The 24,320-nt window shown below is 60.0% G+C and overlaps 1 protein-coding gene across 12 annotated transcripts in view; it reads right to left on the minus strand.

The window, feature by feature from the left end:
- EPB41L1 (erythrocyte membrane protein band 4.1 like 1) overlaps positions 1-24,320 on the minus strand; it is a 65,910-nt gene that overhangs the window by 21,013 nt on the left and 20,577 nt on the right. For 9 of the 12 annotated variants that reach the window (XM_054516709.1, XM_054516706.1, XM_054516708.1 and 6 more), the window contains exons 3-14: positions 6,264-6,454; positions 5,514-5,678; positions 4,696-4,800; positions 4,577-4,619; positions 3,860-3,935; positions 3,493-3,711; positions 3,314-3,401; positions 2,904-3,056; positions 2,123-2,220; positions 1,800-1,975; positions 1,056-1,204; positions 503-538 (exon numbers count right to left, since the gene is read on the minus strand). In XM_054516709.1, the coding sequence (XP_054372684.1) occupies positions 503-538; positions 1,056-1,204; positions 1,800-1,975; positions 2,123-2,220; positions 2,904-3,056; positions 3,314-3,401; positions 3,493-3,711; positions 3,860-3,935; positions 4,577-4,619; positions 4,696-4,800; positions 5,514-5,678; positions 6,264-6,437 (1,482 nt within the window). In that variant the 5' untranslated portion in view covers positions 6,438-6,454. Of the gene's footprint in view, positions 1-502; positions 539-1,055; positions 1,205-1,799; positions 1,976-2,122; positions 2,221-2,903; positions 3,057-3,313; positions 3,402-3,492; positions 3,712-3,859; positions 3,936-4,576; positions 4,620-4,695; positions 4,801-5,513; positions 5,679-6,263; positions 6,455-12,298; positions 12,430-24,320 lie in introns of those variants that run through there. The other 3 variants (XM_054516705.1, XM_036395952.2, XM_054516703.1) reach the window with 2 other exon arrangements.

Genomic DNA, 24,320 nt, shown 5'->3' on the forward strand with positions numbered 1-24,320 from the left:
TGGTCCCCCCAGGCAGCTCAGAGCCTCTTGGCCCCTGTGGGGTGGGATGGCAGCCACAGTGCTTGGGGAGCCCCAGCCCAGCTCTCCGGGGGCTGCAGGAGAGCTGGGCAGGGGGGATGAGGCAGTTTGGGTCAGGCAGGAGCAGAGCATGGGTCGGGTGCCAGCAGGAGGATGGGACCAGCTCCACAGGAGAGGAGACACAAGGTGAGGACATGGCAGGGTCAGGAACACGAGCAGAAGCCAAGTCATCCCAATGGGCCAGGGCCTCTCCTGCCCTTGGGAGGGCTCTTGCTCACAGGCACGATCAGGACCACCTTACTTAGTGGGATAGAAGATGCCACAGCTGATGCCCAGCTGTCTGTTCCTCGGGCTCCTCCAGCACCCAACCCCCGGCCCGGTGCATCTTGTATTCCAGTAAATAGGGTGACAGACGGACTTGTTTTGGGAAGGATGGACAATATGATGCACCAATGAGGACTAAGATACTCCAGAGAGAGAATACCTCCTGCTTGTGCCTGGGGGTTGTTTCGTGCTCCGGCTGGCAGCAAAGAGAGGGTTAAAAGTAACCAGCAGGGTCAGTTGAGGGCACTTCTCACAAACACCACAGTTAAGTTGATAGGCTGGTAGGGACCCCCCCCTTCCCTCCCAGCATGGGGCTGAAATGGGCTGGGACAGCCCAGGGACCAGGCCAGGACGGGGTGGGCTGTGCCCAGGCAGTGGTGGGCACTGATGTGCTCAGCCTGTCCCCATCCCTGTCCCAGAACTGGGCTGCTCCCAGGTCCAGCCATGCCTGGACATGAGCCTTGAGACCACCTGGAAGGCTCTGGGGAATCCAAGTTAATCTGAACCCCTGTGACAGCTCCGCTTCCACTGGTGGGGCCAAGAGCCACATCCCCAGGGCCCCACCAGCCTGGGGCACAGCTGACACCCACAGGGCTGCAGGGACCCTGCCCTGAGGTGACCCTTCCTGCCTGCAGCCCAGCCCTGCTGCCTGTGCCCAGTCCCTGCCTGCCTACCCCTCCACCCCCACCCTCTTCTGCCCACCTCGGCTGTACCTTCAGCTCCTTGATCTTCGTCGGGGTGGTCACCTCCTCATCCTCCGTCTCAGAGCGTCTCCTGCTGCCAAACTCACCGTCCTCATCCTGCTTCTCCCCCTCAGGCCCGGCGTCGTGGTTCTCACTGACAGAGGCTGGGCGCGAGAACTCTGCCCACGGGGGACAGACGGGTCACCCCAGCCCTGCTGCCCTGCTCCTGCCCCAGCCCTGCCACCCTGCTCCTGCCCCAGCCCCCTGCCCCTGCCAGCTCTGCCAGCTGGGTCACTGCAGCCCTGCCAATCTGCTCCTGCCCCAGCCCTGCCACACTGCCCCAGTCCTGCCACCCTGCTCCTGCCCCAGCCCTGCCACCCTGCTCCTGCCCCAGCCCTGCTGCCTGCTCCTACCCCAGCCCTGCCACCCTGCTCCTGCCCCTGCCAGCTCTGCCAGCTGGGTCATTGCAGCCCTGCCACCCTGCCCCAGCCCCAGCCCTGCCAGCTCACACCTGGGTCAGGTGATTCCAGGGGTCCCAGGGCACAGGGGAGGGAGTGATGTGTCCCTGAGCTGCCCGACCCCAGCCCTGCCGTGTCCCCCTGTTCATGCACAGACTGTGCTACCCCCTAGGGGTGGGGACAACCCCTGTGCCACACGGATGAGGCTGGGGACAGCCTCCAGAAGGAAGCCTGATGCTGCTGTGAGCCAGCCCAGTGAGGCCGGGCAGCGTCCCCTGTTGGTGCCAGAGCAGCAGTGTCCCCGTGTCCCCTGTACCTCCGTCCAGGCTGCGGGACATGGTGTAGCGTTTGCTGGAGGAGCGCTCGAAGAAGGGCGCGGGGCGGTCGATGAGGGCGCTGGCCTGGCGCGTCTGCGCCTGCGTGCGCCCGCTGTACCGAAACTTGGAGCCCATCACCAGGAAACCCTTGGGGGGCGGCTCTGGGGACACCAGCCTGGGGGTCACAGGGGTGGGACAGCGTCAGCGAGCCCCAGCCAGGCCCCCTGGCACTGCTCCCCACGTGCACCCACTGCAGCAGAAGCAGGAATGTGTCTGCCTCTGGGAAAAGAGGCCTGGAGAAGGTCTAGGGAAGGTGCCTCACCTGAAGAAGGTGTGATGCTCTATGCAGACCTTCCAGAGCCTCTTGGCTGAGCGGTGGTTGGGCAGCTTGAAGCCAATGGTGCTCTCAAACTGTTCGTACTTGGGGGAGACAGAGACAGGCTGTTACAGGCACATCCTGCCCTGGGGGACACGCCAGGACCTTGCCAAGCTCCTCAGGTTCCCCTGGCAGGAGCTGTGACCGTGCAAAAGACCCTCAAAAATCTTATTCAAATTCATGCTGAGATGGTCCATGCCCAGCAGAGTGATACACCCCACGGCTCTGCCCTAAGCACCTTCCTCAGCTGTAAATGGCTTTTCAGTGCAAGAGAAATTCCCTCAAGAAACAAAAAGCTTTTACAGCTGTTTTGGTCTGAGGGCATCACTCCCAGGTGTGCTGTCCTTGCCCTCCAGCCTGCTGGAACACGTGGGTAGAAATGCATTTTCCTACCATAAATGAGTGGAAATAAAGTCTGAAAATGAATGAAAAAACCTTGTGAAGATGTGACAAAAATGGCCCTTAACCCCCATTCCTGGGCAAGCTCCCTATACCAGCAGGGTCATGATGTCTGTCAGGAATGGAATCCTGGGGTGCCTCAGCTGTTAGAAGTCACAAGATAACACGAAAGAAAATCCATGCCACAGGAAATGTGCTCTCTTGGCCAGTATGGTCATAAATGCGGGATCCTTGGAGCAGAGGCCAGAGCCAGGTGAGGAAATCCTCACCATCAGCTCTAATCCCTCAGGACAGGTACCCAGGGGCTGCACCAGCACCTGGCACCCACCTCCCCCGGGCGGATCTTGATGTAGAAGTTGCTCCTCTTGTAGGAAATCTTGAGGATCTTGGGCCAGGCGAAGCGGTTGATGCGCAGCCGGTCCCTGTAGATGAGGAGGCCGTTGGCACAGACGCCCAGCATGATGTCGATGCCCTCTGAGTCCTGGAGGAGACAAGGGGACAGGAGGGGACAGAAGGGGACAGGTCAGCAGCTCGGCAAGAGCCAGCCTGGCCAGCAGTGCCACATCCCTCCTGCAGAATGCTGCAGGCCTGGCTGGCAGGGGGAACAGTGAACCCCAGGCTGGTAGAGTCTGATCTCTGGAGCTTCTCTGGTGCCACCCAGGAGCCTTCCCTGCAGGAGGAAGGTGGGCAGGAGCAGGCTGCGAAGGGGCAGCGCTCTGGCAGGCCCCAACCCCGTACCTTAGCGTGGTGCAGGTCCACCCCATACATGGAGAGCTTCTTGGCATTCTCCAGGAAATGGATTTCTGCTTCCCCGGGGGTCATTCCCCTGCAGGGAGACACAGAGGGGGACACGTGGCTGGGCAGCCCAGGGCCGTGGGGCAGCTGTCCTGTCCGTGCTGTCCCCTGCCGGGGCTCACCGGTAGGTCTTGTGCAGCTCCATGATGCGCTCCTCCAGCTCCCGCGTCTGGTTGGGGGCGAAGCGCAGCTCGCTGACGTAGTTGCCCACGTGCTCCTCGGTGTCGTGGTCCCCCAGCTCGGCCTGCACGGCGTAGGAGCCCAGCAGGGCGTGGGTGACAAAGGAGCAGGGCAGGCGGCCCGTGATGATGTCGGCACGGAGCTGCAGGCACAGGTAGTATCTGCACGAGGGGCAGGCGGTCAGAGTGGGCCAGGGCACCCAGGAACCAATCTGGTGCCCCCCAGGGCAGGCTGGGGCTCTCCAGGAAGGAGACTTGTGCACCCCACAGCAGGCTGGGACTCCCTGGGAAGGAGGTCCATTGTCCTCACCTGGTGATGTCCTCTGTGAGCTGGGCAGGGTCTGGAGGGTAGAACTTCACAGTGAAGGCAAAGTTCCAGGGCCCGCCTGGGGAGGGGAGAGAGCAGTTCAGGACAGCACCCAAGGGGCTGCACACAGGGCACAGGAGCATCCGTGTGTCCACTGAGGATCCTGCTGCTCCCTCCAAGCCTTGCACAGGGCAGGGAAAAAGGGGCTCTAGAGGCTGCCAGGGGCACAGCCCTTGGGACTCCAGCACAGCTTTTGGGGAATCCTTCCCAGAGAGCTGAGGACAGCAAAGCATCACAACTGCAGGAGCCACAAGCTCAGTGTCCCAGCAAAAGCCTCCTGTGTCCCAGAAGGTGACACCTTGGGCAACAGCTCTTCTGCCATCCCAAGGTAATACCATGGCAAATGCACCCCAGGACCCAGCAATGACCCCCACTCTCCCCACCATCCCTGTCTCCCCTGCACGGGGCAGGTGGTGCCCAGAGTGGCACCAAGTGTCAGACAGCTCTCCATGGCACAGAGTCCTTTGTCCCCTCGCCTCTCATGAGTAGAAAAGAGGTGGATAACAAACAGCTGAATGAGCAACAGTGTCCCTGTCCCCAGGCCAGCTGCCAAAGGTCCCCTCCAGGGCAGGAGGGGAGGTGACCGGCCACAGGACAGCCACACTGAGCCATCCAGGAGCCCCATGGGCTGAGGAGGATGGACCCTCCCCAGGCACTTACTGCGGATCTGCTTCTTGATCTCCTTGGAGGGGTCCAGCCAGTTCTGCAATGAGGAGACAGCAGGTCAGGGGGGTCCCCACCTTGGATGGGGGGGCTGCAGAGGGACCTCCCATGCTCACCTTCTGGCTGTCTGAATCACAGAAGGTGAGGCCAAAGTAGTCCTTCTCCAGGAGGTTGAGGTGCTCGCACACCATGTCAAAGAGCACCTGGCCTCGGGCGTGTTTCTGTCAGAGACATGGACAGGCTGATGTCAGCTGGTCCCTTGGACTCCTGGACACCTTCCAGGTGACCATCAGAACATCCTCTCACCCAGCATGGGCTCCAGCACATCCCAGCCTTGCAGCCCCAGGATCACCTGTGTGTCCCTAAAGCGGTGCCAAAGGCTGTCCCAGGGCTGCAGAGATGGGGCACCAGTGTGGGGACATCCCAGGGCTGGAGGGATGGGCTCCTGGTGGCTGGATCCCCAAGCTCTGCATAACAAGAGCCACCAGGAGCCAGGAGCATGTGGAGTGATGGAGAGCACCCTTGGTGCTGCCACTGCCAGGTGTGTGTCCCCTCTGTCCCACTCTGCAGCCACTGTCAGGTGTGTGTCCCCCCTGTCCCATCCTGCAGCCACTGCCAGGTGCCTGAACTGCCAGGCAGAGCTCTATCCCCAGCCATTAAGCTTCTGACTTAGACACTGTTTTCTCTTATGAGTAGCTACCAAATTTGGTTTCACTGGGCTGATATCCCCTGCAAGGGTCTTTCTTTCCAGACTTTTAACTAATTTTGAAATTTCAACTTAAATAGCTATTTCTGTATGTGTTTTTCCCTAGGATAGAGGTACTACAAAGCTGTCCTAGGAAGAGTCCTGTCCTTCAGGATTCTCTGGACTGGGCAGGGTCCCAGCAGTGTCCCCTCCTTGGTGCCCGCACAGGCCCCCAAATCTGGGACTCACCTCCACCTCGCACTCATATTCGGACGCATCGAGCAGGGTCACCCTGCACAGGGCACTCTTCACTTTCTTGGTGGTTTTCTGGGGTGACTTCTGGGTCTTGCTGGGAGTTGTTTTGTCAGAGAGCCCGTCGGTCTCGCTGTAGTCCTTGTCCTCCATGTCTGTGCCCTGGAGCAGGGACACACAGAGGGTGACCTGGCAGCCCTGCCGAGGGACACATGGGCAGAGGGGGAAGGCTCTGCACAGCAGAGCGGGGTAGCTGCTGATGGACAGTGCCCAGCCAAGGCCAGTTCCACCAACCCACACTGCCAGCATAGCCCAGCTCCTGGAAAACGGACACCGGGGGTCAGTTCAGCAACCAAATCTCCCTGCCCGACCACCAGGGCAGCAGCTCCGCTCCCCACAGCCCCACAGCCAACAGCGGCTGCAGCCGGGGCTCCCAGCCAGGCCCGGGGAGCTCAGTGGGGACACGGCACCGCTGCCCACAGCCATGGCGGGCCAGCAGGGCCGTTCCCAGCGCTGGCACACCATCGGCCTCACCATCATCCGCGGCCCGTCCTGCCTGCAGGAGCCGTGCGGGCAGCGGGGGCAGCGGCACAGCCCGGCCGGCCCCGCCTCAGGGGCTCCTCTGGGGCTGCCCCCGAGGGCCGGGCCCGCCTCACGGCACCACGGCCAGCAGCGAGCGGTGCCACGGTCTCTCCCGTGCTGCTCCTGCCCGTCCCTTCTCACGTTCCCCGGCCGACACCCACTCACCGGCTCCATGTTTCGGGTGTCCGGCTGTGCCCCGAGCTTCTCATTGGCGTCGGTGTCGCGGCCGGCGGGGCTGGGCGCGGCCGTGGGGCCCTGGGCGGCCGCCTCCAGCTGCTGCTGCGGAGCGTCCTCCTGCGCGTTCCTCACCTCAGAGCCCGGGCCTGTCTCCGTTGTCATGACCGCCGGTCACCGCGCTGTCACCGCCACCGGAGAGAGACAGCAGGTGTCACCCGGGGCTGGGGGATGCTGCCCGGGCAGCCGGCTGGGATGCCCTGGCTGCTCGGGGAAGGCTGGGACAGGCTTGGGATGTGCCCATCTCTGCCTCACACGGATCCACTGCCAGAGCCCAATAATCCCTGTCCCTGCACAGATCCACTGCCAGACCACTGTCCCTGTCCATGCACAGATCCACTGCCAGAGCCCAATCAATCCCTGTCCATGCACAGATCCACTGCCAGATCCCAATCCCTGTCCATGCACAGATCCACTGCCAGATCCCAATCCCTGTCCCTGCACAGATCCACTGCCAGACCACTGTCCCTGTCCCTGCACAGATCCACTGCCAGATCCCAGATCCCTGTCCACTCAGATCCACTGCCAGATCCCAGATCCCTGTCCCTGCACAGATCCACTGCCAGAGCCCAATCCCTGTCCACTCAGATCCACTGCCAGAGCCCAGATCCCTGTCCACTCAGATCCACTGCCAGAGCCCAGATCTCTGTCCCTGCACAGATCCACTGCCAGATCCCAGATCCCTGTCCTTGCACAGATCCACTGCCAGTGCCCAATCCTTGTCCACTCACAGATCCACTGCCAGATCCCAGATCCCTGTCCTTGCACAAATCCACTGCCAGATCCCAGATCCCTGTCCATGCCCAGATCCACTGCCAGATCCCAGATCCCTGTCCCTGCACAGATCCACTGCCAGAGCCCAGATCCCTGTCTGTGCCAAGTGCTGGCTTTCCAAAGGGCTGGTGGCAGCAGCACAGGACACCAGGATTCCAAACTCTGAGCTGGAGGACAAGAGCCAGCAGTGGGGAGGGACATCAGTGACAGGGATCCACCATGGACAGGGATGCACCTGGTCGTGCAGAGCTGCTCTGACCCCCTGCTCCCACACCCCTGCACCGGCTGGAACCTTCCCTCGCTGTTTTCTAGGAGTGGGAGGCAAAGGCAGGCTGTGAGTCAGGGAAGGGCTGCAGTGAAACAGGAAATGGCAGACACGGACAGTGCACAGCTCGCATCCGGGCTGGCTGCTTTGCTCCCCTCCGGCCACCCCAGCAGCAGCAGCAGCATGCTGGGTTCCCACGGCCAGCCTGGGACCCTGCCTCCAACCCCAGCTGCCTGAAAAACAAACCCAGGGCCAGGAAGAGGGAGGGGAAGGCACTTTCCATGCCGGGATGCTCAGCAGTGTGGTTTTGGAACCTTTATGGTTTTGAAACATTTTATGCCAACAGAGCATGGGCTAGCAAGGTGTCCTGAGAGGGTCCACACTCCACAGGTCATGGAGCACCCTTTGGACCATCACCCACTCTCCACTCAGGCTGCTCAGGCCCTGCCAGCTCCCCACCAGGCCATGTCCAGCTGTGCAGCACCTGCTGGGATCATCCCCACCTGAGTCCAAGGGCTGTGGCTGCATAAGGTGGCTCAGTTGGAGCATCTGTGACCCTGTGGTCACATCACCCACCCTGCCCACGGAGCAGCCACACCAGCAGCCCTGAGTAATGCCTGCAGATCCTGTTCCAATTCCAAACCCTGCCCTGGGCAGGGAGACCTTCCACTATCCCAGGTTGCTCCAAACCCTGCCCAACCTGGCCTTGGACACTTCCAGAGATCCAGTGGCAGCGACAGCTGCTCTGGGCACCCTGTCCCGGGGCCTCGGCACCCTCACAGGGAAAATCTTCCCAATATCCCATCTAACCCTGCCCTCTGGCAGTGGGAAGCCATTCCCCCTTGTCCTGTCCCTCCATCCCATGTCCCCAGTCCCTCTCCAGCTCTCCTGGAGCCCCTTTAGGCACTGGAAGGAGCTCTAAGGTCTCCCTGGAGCCTCCTCTCCTCCAGGTGAGCACCCTCAGCTCTCCCAGCCTGTCCCAGAGCAGAGGGGCTCCAGCCCTTGGAGCATCTCTGTGGCCTCTCTGGACTCACTGCAGCAGCTCCACATCCTGCTGATGTTGGGTCCCCAGGGCTGGGGCAGCTCTGCAGGTGGGGTCTCACCTGGGTGGGCAGAGGGGCAGAATCCCCCCCCTCACCTCTGCCCACGCTGTGGGATCAGCCCAGGGCAGGGTTGGTTTCTGGGCTGCCAGTGCCCATGGCCAGGTCACATCCAGTTTGTCACCAGCAGCACCCCCAAGTCCTTCTCCCAGGGCTGCTCCCCACCCAGCCAGCCCCAGCCTGTGCTGGTGCTGCCCTGACCCAGGTGCAGGACCTTGCCCTTGGCCTGGCTGAGCTCCATGAGGTTCACCTGAGCTCCTCCAGCCTGCCCAGGACCCTCTGGGTGCCCCATCCCTGGTGGATCTGGATCCACTGCACAGCTCAGGCTCAGCTCAGTGTCACTGAGACTCACAAAGAAACCCATCCCACACCACAGCTCCTGTCCCACTGCTGCCCTTCAGGTGTCCTCAGCCGTGGGAAGATGTGAAACCTTCCCAGGAAAATGACTAAAACTGGCTCTGGGGGTGGAGGGAACGGAGAGGAGGTGATGGAGAAGACAGGGAGTCAAGCCTACGCCTTCCGCCGGATTCGCAGCCAGGAGATCCCGGGAACGTTCCCCTCCCGTGCCTGCGCTGCTGGGTGCTCACCAAGGGGCCTCAGCCACAGCCAGATCCCAGGATGTCACCCCCTTGTGCCACAGCCATGTTCTCCTGGCCATGACAGGCCAGACAACCCACCCTGAGCAGCATCAGCTCCTCCTGACAGACCCCACCGCTCGGCCAAGGCCACCAGGAGCTTCCAGAGGTCACTGCTGGTTTGTTTTTTTCACAGAGGAAACAGAGCTGCTTTTTTCCACTGCAAATTCAAGCAGTTGCTCGCTCCAAGCCCTGGTCCCTGTGTGGATCATTCCCAAGCACTTCTGCTTGGATCTCAGTGTGTGAATTTTTAATCAACACAAATCTCTAAAATGACAACGCATCACTTTGGGCCAAATACATGCTGAGTTTTTCACTTGACGTTTCTAAACTTTCTTCCAAACTACTTTTCCCCTGCAGTGATCCCTGAGGAAATGAGGGGTTTTTTAAGTGTAGTAAGCTGGGAATTCATCCCATCTCACTGCTGCATCTTGAGCTCCAGTTCCCATCTTCTGATGGTGCGCCAGGAACCTGATCCCATGGAGTGCCTTCCAGCTGAAGCCAGTGAGAGCATGGCACAGCAGTGCCAGGGTGGCAGAGCTCTGCTAAGGGAGCCCAGCAAATCCCCAGGGACCATGTCCCTGCTCCCAGGAAGGGAATCCCTCAGTCTCTGGCCTTGCAGCCGTGCTGGGGAGGCTCTGCTCCCTACACAGGGTCATTGCTGGGGGCCAGGAGCTGTTGGAGGGAGCCAGGCTGGCAGGGGCAGTGGCTGCAGGCACGGCCCCGCTGCAGCTGAGCCCTGCAGCTGCACAGCCCTGACGGAGGGACCACGCTGGCACTGCCACGCTCCCGGGCACAGCCACAAGGGCTGCATTCAGGAGCTGTTCCCAGCCCGCCCTGGGGCTGAGTGGGAAGGCCGGGGCTCCTCCAGCACTGCCACTCACCCCAGTGCTGCTGCAGCCCAGGGTCAGCCCCAGCCTGGCAGCACCAAGCCCCTGGGGACAGTGGCGCCTGCTGGGGGACACTGCCACCCTCCATGGCAGCCTGGTCACCTGCACTCACCTGCACCCAGGGCTGTGGGAGAGGGACATCAAGGCCCACATGAGCACCAGCACCCTCTGTGCCCATCTGGGGGTGCTCAGCACCCTGGGGGCTCCTGCAGGCTCTGCAGGGACCTGAGCACACTCATGGTGAAACCTGTCCCAGCCCCCTGTCCCTCTTTTATCCCATGGCCTCCCCATGGCCCTCAAGAATTGCAGAGGGAGATGTTGCCCTGGGAGCAGCTCTGTGCCATGGGCAGGAACTGTCCCTGATGGGAGAGGGCAGCACAGCGCAGACAGGGAGCAGCAGCCATGGAACCCTGCCCATCCCAAGCACCTTCCCTGTGCAAACTCAGCTCCTGCTGTCCCAGCAGAGACCCCAGAGTGGAGACCATGGGTTCAGAAAGGACACAGGTCCCAGAGTGGTGCCTAAGGGACAATTCCACTGAAATATCTGCTGTTACTAACCTGTAAAAGAGGTTACACAACTACAGTGAACTCGATGGAGTTCTAAAGTTATTTCTTCCTAAATACTTCCTACAGCAGAAGCAGGACCTCACCCCTGTGGGCACCAGCCCTCCCAGCACTCAGCCTTGCCCATGCCTGTCCCACTGGAGCAAATCCCGTGCTGAGGCTGTTGGAGGCAGTGGGCACAAACCCCCAGAGCCTGCCCTGTGCAGGCAGTGGCCAAAGGGCTCCTCCTGGCACCCACAGGCCCTGGTGCACCATGCCTGGTTTTCAGCAAGGGCGAGTTTTCAGCACAAAGCCAGTTTCCATCAAGGGCTGGCTCGATGCAGCTGCAGCTGGAGCCCAGGGCCGGGGGATGCTCCCTCAGGGGACAGGGCTGAAGCCGGATGGAGCTCCAGGCTACCGGAACAGGCACGTGGGAACGGTGACTGCAAAGGAAGCCTCAGCAGGATCACAGGCAGAGCTGCTTGTCATGCCTGGAATCTCCTCCCATCATCTCCCTGCCTGCTCCTCCTCCCCTTGGTGTTTTCCTCCTCCTTCCCCTTCAAGCTGGAGTGTGGATTTCCCAGCTGCTTTGCCCCAGCACTTTCCCAGCATCTCCCAGCTCCAGCCGCTGCAGCGCTCCTCTGGCAGAGCCTTCCCTTCCCCTCCCTGCAGGCTGCTCCCCCTCCCTGCCCAGTCACTCCCAGCTCCCGCGCTGCTCTCCAGGGCTGAGCATCCCCCTTTGCTCCCGGGCTGCCCCAAACGCCCCTTGCTCCCTGCGGAGGCTCTGCCCATCCGCGAGGCTTCACCTCCGGAGCCCCTCGGTCCCAGGCAGGCAGCAGCCCCTGCTGAGCGCCTAAAAGGGGCTCCAGCTCGGGTGGGGAGCACAGGGGTGGGTGACAACCCAGTGACCTCCTCCCCCACCCCTGCCGAGTGGGGCTGATGGTGGCAGCAAAGCCCCATCACATTGTGGGGTCACACTGGGGACAGATGCTGCCACAGAGACACACGGACATGGGGGTACCCTGCGGGGGTGGCAGTGGCTGCAGGGCACGGGGCAGGGGCCAGGCACCTGCCAGCCCCAGGCAGAACGGAGATGCTCCCCGGGGCTGTGGCACCCAGCACCCTGACTGGGCAGGGCTGAGCTGGGCACAGGGGCACAGGGGCACAGGCAGTGCCTTGCAGCCATCCTGCAAACCTGAGGGAGCCCGGCGGGGAGTCCTGGGAATCCTCCATGGAAACAGCAAACAAGGAAAGCAGCCCCAAAGCCCCGACAGCACACAGCACCCTGAGCCCCAGTGCCACCCCCAGGCCCTAGTGCCACCCCTGGGACCTCACCCCCCTGGCACGGGACTTGCAAATCCCCAAACAACTCCGCAGTGCAGCCTGAGAGTTCTCCTGTGCTGCTCTGCAGCAGGGCCAGAGGATCATATGAGCTGTTTGTGGTGAAGGGGGGGATTAGAAACACTGGGGATCCCCTGCTCCTGGAGACTGAACCCTGATCCCCTCACGGGGGACTGGCAGGGGCAGAGATCTGCAGTGTCCCGAGCTTTAAAGGTGCCCCGTCATAGAATCCTAGAACCAAGTTTGGGAAAGACCTCTAAGATCAAGTCCAAGCGCCCCAGGCAGCCCCCGGGCTCCAGGAGCCGCATCCTCCCCATCCTCCCCAGCGCTCCCCAGGCAGCCGCCGCTGGCTGAACCCGGGGCAGCAGCGGCGGCAGCAGCGGGACCGAGCATCGCGCAGTGCCCCGGGATGCCCTACCTGGGTGCCAGCTGCCCATGGCTCCGGCGCGGCTCTGCCCGGCTCGGCTCAGCCCGGCACGGCTCATCCCGCCGGGCTGGCGCTGCGGCCGAGGCAGCGCCTTCTGCAGAGCCGCCTCTTCCCACGCCCCGCGCGGTGACGGATGGAAGGAAGGATGGAAGGATGGATGGATGTGCACTGCTGCCGCAGCCGGCACGGGATGGGATGGGATGGGATGGGAGCTGGGAGCTGGGAGCGGGGCTGCCCTCCCGGGCGTGTCCCCCGGGTGCCGGTGCCGCCCCCAACGCCCCCGGCCCCGCAAACCCCTGACTCATCCCGGGCCGGGCACTCCCGCCGGGATCTTCCCTGCCCACGCCCGGCGGGGCAGGAGAGCTCGGCTGCTCATCTCCATGCCAAGGTAACCTGGCACGGTCCTGCCCTCCCCAGCCCTGCCATGGGGCCCGGGGCAGCAAACCCTGCGCTGCCATCCACAGCCAGGCTGGGCCGAGCTGGCCCAGCAGCGGCGGCTGGACAGAGGCTCTTTCACCGGCCCTGCGCAGGGTGAAGGGCCGAGCGTGACACCCGGCACATCCCTGTGCCCAGGGCACGCGTCCCTGCCCCTCCCTGCAGGGACAGCCCCGCGGAGCAAACACGGCACGGACCCTCTGCAGGGGCTCCCTGCAGCCCAGCACTGACCCCGGCGGGCAGAGGGACAGCTCCTGCTGGCAGCGGGGACAGCCAGAGCACAGGCAGGGACACGGCGGGGTCCCGGGGGGCAGGCAGGGGCTGGGGGCCCCTGCCCAGGTGTGGGCATCCTGCTGGGAGCAGCGGTGCCCGGGCAGGACCCGTCAGTTCGGGCACACGCTGAGGGGAGCCCTGGGCTTGCCGAGCCAGCAGGAACACAAGGGGACAAAGCACAAGTCTGGGGACTTGCTGGGAGACCCCATCAGGCTCTGGCTGTGGGGGCACAGGCACTCATTGTATGGGTGACCACGCTGGATGCAGAAGGAGAACCCCAGACTGCCCAGCTGCACCAGCTCCCCAAGTGGTACCCGTGGGTTGGGATGCTCATGGACTGTTCCCCCAGTCAAGAACATCAGCCCTGGGGGAAGCAGAAGGCAGGGAAGGGTCCCAGGCCCCACAGCCCTCCCTGAGCCCTCCCTGAGGCTGGGCACCTTCACAGGGACTCCTGAGCCACTGAACTGGGACAGCCCAGGGGTCCCATTCTCAAACACAGCTGCCTGCAGCCAAGGAGAGCCAGGAATCCCACAGTTCCCAGCAAACTCATACTCCAGAATCCTTGCCTGGTCTGCACTCTACTCCAAACCTCAGCAGTGCAATCCCCACAATTCAGGCAGGCCTGCAGTGGAGCTTGCAGCTCCCCCAGACCCTGCAGCCCCCCTGGGAGCACCCACCATCCCAAGGCAGCCTCAGCACCCCCGATGGCACTGCCAGCCCTGAACCTCCCCTTCCCAGCTCTCCAGGAGGGTGCAGCCACTGGGCTTGGGGCTGGGGTGACCAGTTCTTGGCTGCTCAGCACTGGTCAGGGCTGGTGTCACCCACAACTGAACAGAGTCCCTGGTGGCTCCATCAGGTAGCCTGGGGAAAACAGGGACAGGAAGGACCCTCCCTCCATCCCTGGCAGGAAGCAATGATGGACCCAGAGAAAGGGGCTCAGACCAGGCTGGAAGGGACCCACTGCATCCACTACCCACAAACTGCAGAGGGGCCTGTGGAAACTCCTCTGGGCTCCAAAAAATCTTGGAAAGGGTGGTCTGGCACTGGCACAGGCTTCCCAGGGCAGTGGTGGAGTCACTGTCCCTGGGGGAATTTAAAGGACATTCAGATTTGGGGACATGTGTGAGGGGTGGCCTTGACAGTGCAGGGATGAGGGCTGGACTCGACACAGAATTCCTTTCCAGCCTCAGTGGTTCCACGACTGGTGAGACCCCCAGGGTGCACAAGGACTGGGGAGACCTGAACATCTACAGGTTCCAAAGGGGTCCTGCTGGCACTTGGACCTTGTGGCATCAGCACCTTCACTGTGCCCAGGGAGGAGCAATGTGCCACTGTGCCACTTGCCCTGCTGAGCCCCTGCACACTGCCCAGGTGCTCTAGAAGTGGATGTGGGGCTGGGGGAGGCTGGAGGCACCTCTGGAGGTCACCTGGCCCAGCCCCTGCTCCATCAGGGCCACCCAGAGCCGGCTGCCCAGGATGTGTCCAGGTGGCTTTTGAGTCTCTGCAGGGATGGAGACTCCCCCAGCTCCCCGGGCACCTGCGGCAGTGCTCGGCCACCCTCCCAGTGCAGAAGTGTCTCCTGAGCTCGCAGGGCCCCTCCTGTGGGTCACTTTGTGCCCGAGGCCCTGGGGCTGTCCCTGGGCACTGCTGAGCAGAGCCTGGCCCCAAGAAGGTGCCAAGAGGGCATTGCCTGCATCCCCTCTTGGCACTCCATGGACAAGCTCCCACATTTCCACTCTAAGGAGAGGCAAGTGAACCCCTTGGGCTGGCACAGGCCAACTCAGGCAGCACTTTGGAGGGGGATGCAGAGCCCAGAGACCTTCATGCTTGTTTCAGCACAGGGATGAGGCCAGCAGAAGGACATCAGCCACGCTGCCACCCCCAAAGAGCACCCCAAACTGCCATGGTGACAACAGGCCCAGCAAGGACCCAACTAATTCCTGAGTCATCCCATGGGGATGGGCCTGGGCCTGATCCTGCACCTCCTCACCCACCAAGAAACTACACCAAGGTGCCTCCTGGGGGAAGGAGCAGTTTGGGGGCCTCAGAAGTGCCCCCCAAGCAAGCACTGAGCTGAGCTCCTGCACAGGCAGTGCTGCTGGAGAGTCCTCCCTTGCTCCTCTGACCCATGGCACCATTTCCTCACATCCCTGTGATGCCACATGGCACAGCAGGGCATTGCTGCATCCCCCACTGCCACCTGGAGCACGATTTGGTGGCTCAGGCAGAAGCAGAGCCAGCTCCCTCAGACCACAGTGGGACACAGCTCAAGTCCTGCAAGAGGTCAAGGCTGAGCTGGGCTTTGGTTTCAGTTCAGAGGCCCAGAAGCCCTTAGATCCCAGCAGAGGATGCTGTGGGGGCGGAGGGCGCCGGTGCCAGCCCTGCACCCTCACCCTGGCAGAGCTGCCAGCCCTGCACCCTCACCCTGGCAGAGCTGCCAGCCATCCTTTGGAGGCGTTTGGGAAGCTGGGGGAAGGCAGAGAGCTGCTGATAGCGCCTCTGACTTCAAGCACCAACATGTTCCTCATTAATTTGGTAGCAATAAAGCTGGGGTGGAGGGAGGGGAGGGATGGCCAAGCTGTGCTAGAAAGGCTGAAAAATGAACTGAAAAACCTGCCCTGAACCAGCCCTGGGCACATCCCTCCCTGGACACTGTGGCATGCCCTCAGGGAAGGAGGGAAGTGTGGGGGCACTGTGGAAGGGGCTGCCCCACTGCCCTGCACCCCAGAGAAGGGCTGGCACAGCCCAGGACCCAGCCCCTGCTCCCCCTGCTCCAGGCCCCCCTTCTCTGGCCCTGGGCGGATTAAGGTTAGGGCTGGGGTTAGGGCTGGGGTTAGGGCTAGGGTTAGGGTTAGGGTTAGGTTAGGGCAAGGGTTAGGATTGGGGTTAGAGTTGGGGTTAGGTCTTAGGGTTAGGGTTAGAGTTAGGGTTGGGTTAGGTTCGGGTTAGGGGTTAGCGTTAGAGTTAGGGTTAGGGTCAGGTTTAGGTTTAGGGTTAGGGTTAGGGGTTAGGGTTAGGGTTAGGGGTTAGGGTTTGGGTTAGGGTTAGAGTTAGGGCTAGGGTCAGGGTCAGGTTTAGGTTTAGGGTTAGGGTTAGGGGTTAGGGTTTGGGTTAGGGTTAGGGTCAGGTTTAGGTTTAGGGTTCAGGGTTAGGGGTTAGGGTTAGGGTCAGGGTCAGGTTTAGGTTTAGGGGTAGGGTTTAGGGTTTGGGTTAGGGTTAGGGGTTAGGGTTAGGGTTAGGGTCAGGTTTAGGTTTAGGGGTTAGGGTTAGGTTTAGTGTCAGGGTCAGGGTCAGGGTCAGGTTTAGGTTAATAGTTAGGCATTAGGGTTTGGGTTAGGGTTAGGGGTTAGGGTTAGGGTTAGGGTCAGGTTTAGGTTTAGGGGTTAGGGTTAGTGTCAGGGTCAGGGTCAGGGTCAGGTTTAGGTTAATAGTTAGTCATTAGGTTTTGGGTTAGGGTTGGCCCCCCCTGCTCAGGGCTGGCCCTTGTGCCCAGGGGCACCATGGCGCTCTCCCTGTGGATTCCAGACTGGCCAAGAGCTGCTGCACTGGCCTCGTGCTGGGGGAAAGTTCTGTCCTCCGTGTGTCCCCTCCCTGAGCTCACCCAGCCCTGACATTTGGGGCTCAGTCACAGCAATGCACCCCCTGCCCCTCACCCAGCTGGGGATGGGCATTTGGGAGCAGCCTCATCATATACCCAGATTCCATTTCAGGCCACATCATCCCTTGAAGGCTTAAATCCAGGTGAGGTCTCCTCATTCCCTGTAACCTCCAGCCAGCAGAGGCACCTCAGTCGCCCTCAGGCACCCCAATCCCAGCCAGCCACAGGCAGCCACTGTCCCCCCACTTTCCCACACGTGTCCTGCTGCCCTCCATCAGGACCAGGAGGAGAAGGGAGGGTTAAAAGGAGAAGGAGGGTTTGGGAGGCCAGGAGCTCTGGCATGGCACAGCTGACCCACACCCACAGCAGTCTTTTCCCAAACACCCCACTTGGACCCTTGTCCCTGTCAATGTCTGCTCAGCTCTGTCCTGGAGGGGTTGCTCTTTGAATATTTGTGGGGTTCAGCCCAGTTCCCCATTCTTGGGATGCCTGACTCACACTTTCTGAGCATCTGCAGCCACCAGGGCAGGCTTCCCTCTGGTTCCTCCCCTCCTGCCCCTCTCCCAGCCAGGTTTGTCACACAGAGGGACCCTGTGGCTGCTCAGCCCCATTGCCACCATTGGCAGACTGGAACAGGACCGGGACCCTGAAAAACCCCAGAGTGTCCCCAAATTGGACTAAATAGCACAAGCATGTGCAACACAGACCCCCTGTCCATGGCAGGATTCCACACCACACTGAGGAACAGGAGCAGGGCCAGTGACTCTGGGATGCAGCAGGACAGGAACAGCAGGGAGCAGCCTGTCCTTGGGCAGCACCCACAGCTCCAAGGAGAATCTGTAGGGCAGATGAGGAACCTCTGCTGTGCATGGAACCATCCCCTGGTGCCACGGCACAGGGAGCCCAGGAGCTGCAGGGAAGGACACAGCCCCTCTGTGGGAGCCCAGGCATGGGAAGAAAGAGGATTTTCAGCTTTTGCCAAGGCAAGGGCAGCTCAGAGGCCTCAAGGGTGCTCAGACCTCACAGGCAATTATCAAAGATAAGAGAGAAATGTTTTTAAGGGAAGGGATGCCAGAGGGATCAGAGTGGGGAGAAGGGAGAGCGAGTGAACTCGGGGCTGGAGCAGGGTGGGAAGCAGCACATGGGCTCCTTCAGCAGCTCTGACCTTCCTTGTAGGGACACCCTGGGACAGAGGGACACAGAGGGGATATGGGTGCAGAGGAGGAGGCACCTCAGTGCTGCCCCAGGACTGGAACTGCCCTGCAGGGACCCCCCAGCCCATCCCAGCCCCCCAGTGCTGCCCACACCGGGCTCCTGTCACCTCCCCCTGCCCCAGAGGCAGGACATGCAGTGCCAAGCCCCAGGTCCTGTGGGGCAGGGGTGTCCCCACTGCTCCAGGCAGCCTCCAGGGCCTCCCACACAGCCAGGCTCGCTGATATCCATCCTTGTGTTTCCCAGTTTATCTTGGCCAGTGCTCCAGTGCCTGGAGTCCCCATGAGCCCCCATGAGCAAAGCTCCCATGAGCAAAGCTCCCAGGAGCTGAAACAGGACCAGCATCCAGGGCAGGACCATGGCCAGACATCCCCACAGCAGCCCTGACAGAGATGGATGGCAAAAGGTCCAGCCTGGAACAACCTTTCTCACCTGGCTTGGGCTCTATTCTGCTCAGGAAACATTTCCCCAGTCTCACTTGTGTACAAAGGCACAGCAGCAGCATTTGTGTTCCCACAAAGCTGAGGTATCTCACAATCCTTTGGCATCCAAGCACTCAGACACCACAAACAGCCAGACTGGGAACCCCTCAGTGACTTGCAAAATGCAACCAAAACAGCAAAGCTCCCCAGGAGCTGTGCTGGACCCAGGACCCTGGCAGGTCCCTGTTTGGGGCAGAACCCCCTTCCCCAGAGCTCTTTGTGGAGGGTAAACCCTGGGGGCACAGAGGAGAGGTGCCCAGCCCTGCCCACCTCCATGGAAGGGACAGGGAGGGCCAGGCCATGCCACCAAGCCTGGAGGAGCAGAGTGGAGCTGCTCCCTGCCCACATCCACGAGCCCCACATGCTCCCAGCCCTCCACCCTCTCCCCCCATCCCCCAGGAGCTGGGACCCTCAGCGCCGGTGCTGCTGCAGGTGAGAAGTGCCCACACCCCATGGTTTTACTGCCATTCCCTCCTCCTTAAGGCCCTTTAACACCCTCCTGGCTGTGTCTGAGCAGTGACCAGCCCTGCCCAGGCTGCTTCCCCTGTCTATTTGCAGGGATTTATAATGGGGGCTTTATCCACATGAATGCAGTGTCACCACCACACCGTGACCCCTCCTGCACAAACCCCAAAGCACCAAAGTCCCCAGACCTGCCCAGAGCACCCACCCTACCCCTGAGGGTTTGAAACTCTGAGTCCTGCAGCACACATGTGGCTTAGCTGCTTCCAGCTGCTGCAGGGAAACTGGAACTTGGAAATTTCCATCCCCTGAAGCATCTCACAGATACACAAAAGGACTCAAAGGGTGTCAAAGGAGATTGAACAAGAGCCAGGAATAGCAACCAGGGAAGGACCATGGCCAGACATCCCCCTTGAGCCAGCTCACAGCAGCCTTGGCAGAGATGGATGGCAAAAGGTCCAGCCTGGAACAACCTTTCTCACCTGGCTTGGGCTCTATTCTGCTCAGGAAACATTTCCCCTGTCTCACTTCTGTACAAAGGTACAGCAACAGCATTTGAGTCCTCACAAAGCTGAGGAGAATCCTTTGGCATTCAAGCACTCAGACACCACAAAGAGCCAGACTGAGAACCCCTCAATGACTTGCAAAATGCAACCAACCCCCCCCTACGACCAGGATGCAGCTTGGCACAGGGCACCTGCTCTGCAGAATCCTTCAGGAGGAAAGCAGAGGCTGGAAGCACCAGCCTGGCCATGCACTGGGGGTGCAGAACAGCCTCTGAGCCCACTGTGAGCTGCAGCACTGAGCTGGGGCCAAGGCCTGAGGGGTTTGTACCTGTGGGCAGCTCCTGTGGCTCCAGGTGAGGGTATCTGAGCCCAGAAAGGACAGGGAAAGATGCTCAAGTAAGATTTTTGAAGTAAGTGCTTGGGTTGGTTCAGAACAGCTGAATGGATTTCAACCTGGAAAAAGAAGGTTCTGGGCAGAGCATGGAGCCCTTTCCAGTGCCTGAAGGGGCTCCAGGAGAGCTGGAGAGGGATGGGGACAAGGGTCTGGAGTGGGAGGACAAGAGGGAGTGGCTTCCCACTGTCACAAACATATTTTATGAAAATCCTTTTGCTCGGATTTTTTCTCCTGAGAAGCTGAGAGGCCTCAGAAATGAAACATAAACAACAATTATCTGCTGCTGTAGAATGCAACAGGTGCATCTTTAATTGGCCTCATGTGGTTGGTTTTAATTAATGGCCAATCACAGTCCAGCTGTCTCAGATTCTGTGGTCAGTCACAAGATTTCATTATCGTTCCATTCCTTTCTATTCCTTGCTAGCCTTCTGATGAAATCATTTCTTCTATTCTTTAGTGAAGCTATGTTAAATCATTTTCTTTTAATATAGTATATATCATAAAATAATAAATCAGCCTTCTGATACATGGAGTCAAGATTCTCATCTCTTCTCTCATCCTGGGACCCCTGTGAACACCAGCACATCCCACTGCCAGAGGGCAGGGTCGGATGGGATACTGGGAAGAAATTCCTCCCTGGGAGAGTGGGCAGGCCCTGGCACAGGGTGCCCAGAGCAGCTGTGGCTGCCCCTGCATCCCTGGCAGTGCCCAAGGCCAGGCTGGATGGGGCTTGGAGCAGCCTGGGACAGTGGGAGGTGTCCCTGCCACGGCAAGGGGTGGAACAGGATGGGCTTCAAGGTCCCTTCCAACCCAAACCAGTCTGGGTTTTACAGATGTGCCAGATGTGCTGGAGCTCCCTTGGCAAGCAGAGCACATCTCCCAGCTCAGAGCTGCTGCACCTCAGCCAGGCTCAGGAACCGCTGCTAAGATGAGGGAGGGAAAACATCTCCAGCGGCTCCTCCCGCTGCAGCAGGGGGGCTGACCCGAGCTGAATCACCAGAGCTGACTCACCGAGGGCACCGCAGCTCCCAGCCTGCCCTGGGCCCTGCAGCCCCACTGCAGCCCCACACAGTGCCCCCAGAGCTGCTTTAATCCAGCCAGCTCACCACAGGGAGCACCTCCATCATCCATCCATCATCCATCCATCCATCCATCCATCCATCCATCCATCCATCCATCCATCCATCCATCCATCCATCCATCCATCCATCCATCCATCCATCATCCATCCATCCATCCATCATCCATCCATCCATCATCCATCCATCCATCCATCCATCCATCCATCCATTATCCACATCCATCCATCCATCCATCATCCATCCATCCATCATCCATCCATCCATCATCCATCCATCCATCCATCCATCATCCATCCATCCATCATCCATCCATCCATCCATCCATCCATCCATCCATCCATCCATCCATCCATCCATCATCCATCCATCATCCATCCATCCATCCATTATCCACATCCATCCATCATCCATCCATCCATCACCCATCCATCCATCCATCCATCCATCCATCCATCCATCCATCCATTATCCACATCCATCCATCATCCATCCATCCATCACCCATCCATCATCCATCCATCCATCCATCCATCCATTATCCACATCCATCCATCCATCCATCCATCCATCATCCATCCATCCATCATCCATCCATCATTCATCCATCCATCATCCATCATCCATCCATCCATCCATCCATCCATCCATCCATCCATCCATCCATCCATCCATCCATCCATCCATCCATCCCAGCGAGCCCTGAGCAGTCTGTGCTGGAGAGGACAGTGGGACAAGGCTCCTTGCCCAGGGCCACAGGGCTGGAGCCCCTCTGCTCTGCAGCCATGGCTGGGGGTATTGACCCGGACAGGAGAAGGCTCCAGGGAGAGCTCAGAGCCCCTTCCAGGGCCTAAGAGCACTAGAAATAGAGAGAGAGAGACTTTTTACATGGAGAGAGAATGACAGGACAAGAGGGAACCATTCCAATCTAAACCAAGAGAGATTTAGATCAGATGTTGGGAAGAAATTCTTCCTTGTGAGGGTGGGCAGGCCCTGGCACAGGTTGCCCGGAGCAGCTGTGGCTGCCCCTGGATCCCTGGCAGTGCCAAGGCCAGGCTGGACAGGGTGGGACAAGATGAGCTTTAGGGTCCCTTCCAACCCAAACCACTCTGGGATCCCATAACTCCTCTTGTGCACCACCACCTGCACCAGGGCTTTATCCTCCTCAGCTTAGAGAGTTGTTCTCCATCTCAGCAAACCTCCCTCCCTCCAGACCTGGGCTGTTGTCCCTGTCCCCAGCAGCCAGGACAAAGCTCCTTCTGCCTTTCCACTCTTGGAAGCTCTGCAGCTCCCCAGTGTCCCCAGGCCTCTGTGCCCACCATGGCCAAGCCCTGCAGAGACCCAGTGGCAGTGACAGCTCAGTCCTGGTGAAGCCAACAGCCAACAGCCAAAAGCCCTCTACGGCCACCATCCAACCTCTACAGCCACCATCCAACCTCTACAGCCACCATCCAACCTCTACAGCCACCATCCAACCTCTACAGCCACCATCCAACCTCTACAGCCACCATCCAACCTCTACAGCCACCATCCAACCTCTACAGCCACCATCCAACCTCTACAGCCACCATCCAACCTCTACAGCCACCCTCCATCCAGCAGCACCCGACTCCAGCCCTGGGGGGAGGTGCCTGCCCAGGTCCATCAGGCTCCAGCCTCGGTCCTTGCCAGGGCTGCTCCGGAGGCTCTGAGAGCAGCAGGTCTGCAGAGCCCTGTGGGGCTGCCCAGGGAGCTCCTCTGCCCACCTGGGCACCTGCTGGGGCCAACCCCACCCAGCCAGCTCCTCCTGCCTGCAGCTGCATGGACCTTGGGGCTCCCTCCTCCTCCTCTGCCTGGCTCCTGCAGGTCCCCTCTAGTGGCACAGCACAGCTTTGTGGTCACAGCACCAAAATCTGCCTCTGGTGCAAAACTTCCTCTGACCCTTCATCCCCACACACTTCTCTTGAGCCTCCTGTCCATGTTCCCTCCTCAGGTCCAGCTGTTCCCTCAGTGCTCCTCAGGGCAGTCACAGATGGGGTTTTTTAGCCCATTTCAGTCTTTTCTCACACAACCACAATCTCTCCTGTGTTCTCCATTCACACTAAAGCAGTTCCTGCTGGCCTCACACCCCACCCCACGGGCACCTCAACTCCTGCAGGAGCAGAGGGACACTGGAGAGGCTGTGCTCCCCCCAGGAGGGGCTGTGCAATCCCAGGAGGGGCTGTGCTCCTCCCTGCCAGCAGCACCCACCTCACCCCACCCTCCCTGGAGCCACCAGGTGCCTGCAGGCATCGTGCCCTGCTCCCCCAGCCTCACCCCACAGCTCCATCCCTGTCCCCACAGCATGAGCAGGGGCAGGGCCACACTGGCTTTTGACCTCATGCTGTAGAGAAGCTTCCAAAATGGAATGATAGAACTGGGATTGTGGGTGTGGAGTTTGAATAGAGGTGTGTGATATCACAGGGTGGAAAACTCAGAGTTGAAGGGTTTAGAATACAGTAATATATATAAAGCAAGATGGAGGTTTTGGGGCAGAGGCTGCTCCTTCTTCTTCACCTTCTTCTCCATGGATTTGGGTGGGATTTTGTAACTGGACAGAAAAGTCCACCTTGCAGGACATAGGTGATTAGTTATTGGGTTAAAAGTAAAAATAATTTAGGTGCAATTTCTTAATTGGATAGTTTAGCTTTAAAAGACCTTGGAGAGAAAGACAGTTAACCATTTTGTACCTTGTTAGTGAAATACTACAGAACCCATGACTTGTAAGTCTGTGATACAGATAAGAAATAATAAACACCTGAGTCTGAACACGAAATACCATCCTGAGATCTTCAGTCCTGACCTTGACAGAGGCAAAACCAGGCACTCCCCCTCCAGGGAGGAGCCCCCTCCGAGCCTGCTGCCCCCAGCCCTTGGCCAGGAGCCTTTGGAAGGAGGTCAGAGAGGAGAGCACCTTGTTCTCCTGCCCAGCAGGGTGAGACTGAGCTCAAAAACATCACACTGGGAACATGAAGGGCAGCAGGAAAGGCAGAATTGAGCATTCCCTCTTCACCTCAGCCTGTGACAGGTTTCACAGCAGCCCAGGTGAGCTCTGTCACCTTGTCCTGCCAGCCTGAGCTGAGCTGTCCCACCCCATGGCAGCACTGCACCAGGAAGCAGCAGCTCCTCATCTCCAGGGCTGTGTCCAGTTCTGGACCCTTCACAAGAGAGACCTTGAGGGGCTGGAGCATGTCCAGGGAAGGGCACAGAGCTGGGGAAGGGGCTGGAGCAGCTGAGGGAGCTGGGAAAGGGGCTCAGGGGGGCCCTTCTGGCTCTGCACAGCTCCTGACAGGAGGGAACAGCTAGGGTGGTCGGGCTGTGCTCCCAGGGAACAGGGACAGGATGAGAGGAAATGGCCTCAAGTTGAACCAATAGAGTTTTAGATTGGATATTTGGGAAAATCTCTTCACTGAAAGGGTTGGCAGGCATTGGCAGGGCTGCCCAGGCAGATGGTGGAGTGCCCACCCCTAAAGGTGGTCAGGAAATGACTGATGTGGCACTCAGTTTAGCTGACAAGGTGGTGATCAGTCACAGGTTGGAGTCAATGACCTTGG

Source organism: Molothrus ater, chromosome 17 (genome assembly GCF_012460135.2).
Source record: "Molothrus ater isolate BHLD 08-10-18 breed brown headed cowbird chromosome 17, BPBGC_Mater_1.1, whole genome shotgun sequence".
Classification (NCBI taxonomy): domain Eukaryota; kingdom Metazoa; phylum Chordata; class Aves; order Passeriformes; family Icteridae; genus Molothrus; species Molothrus ater.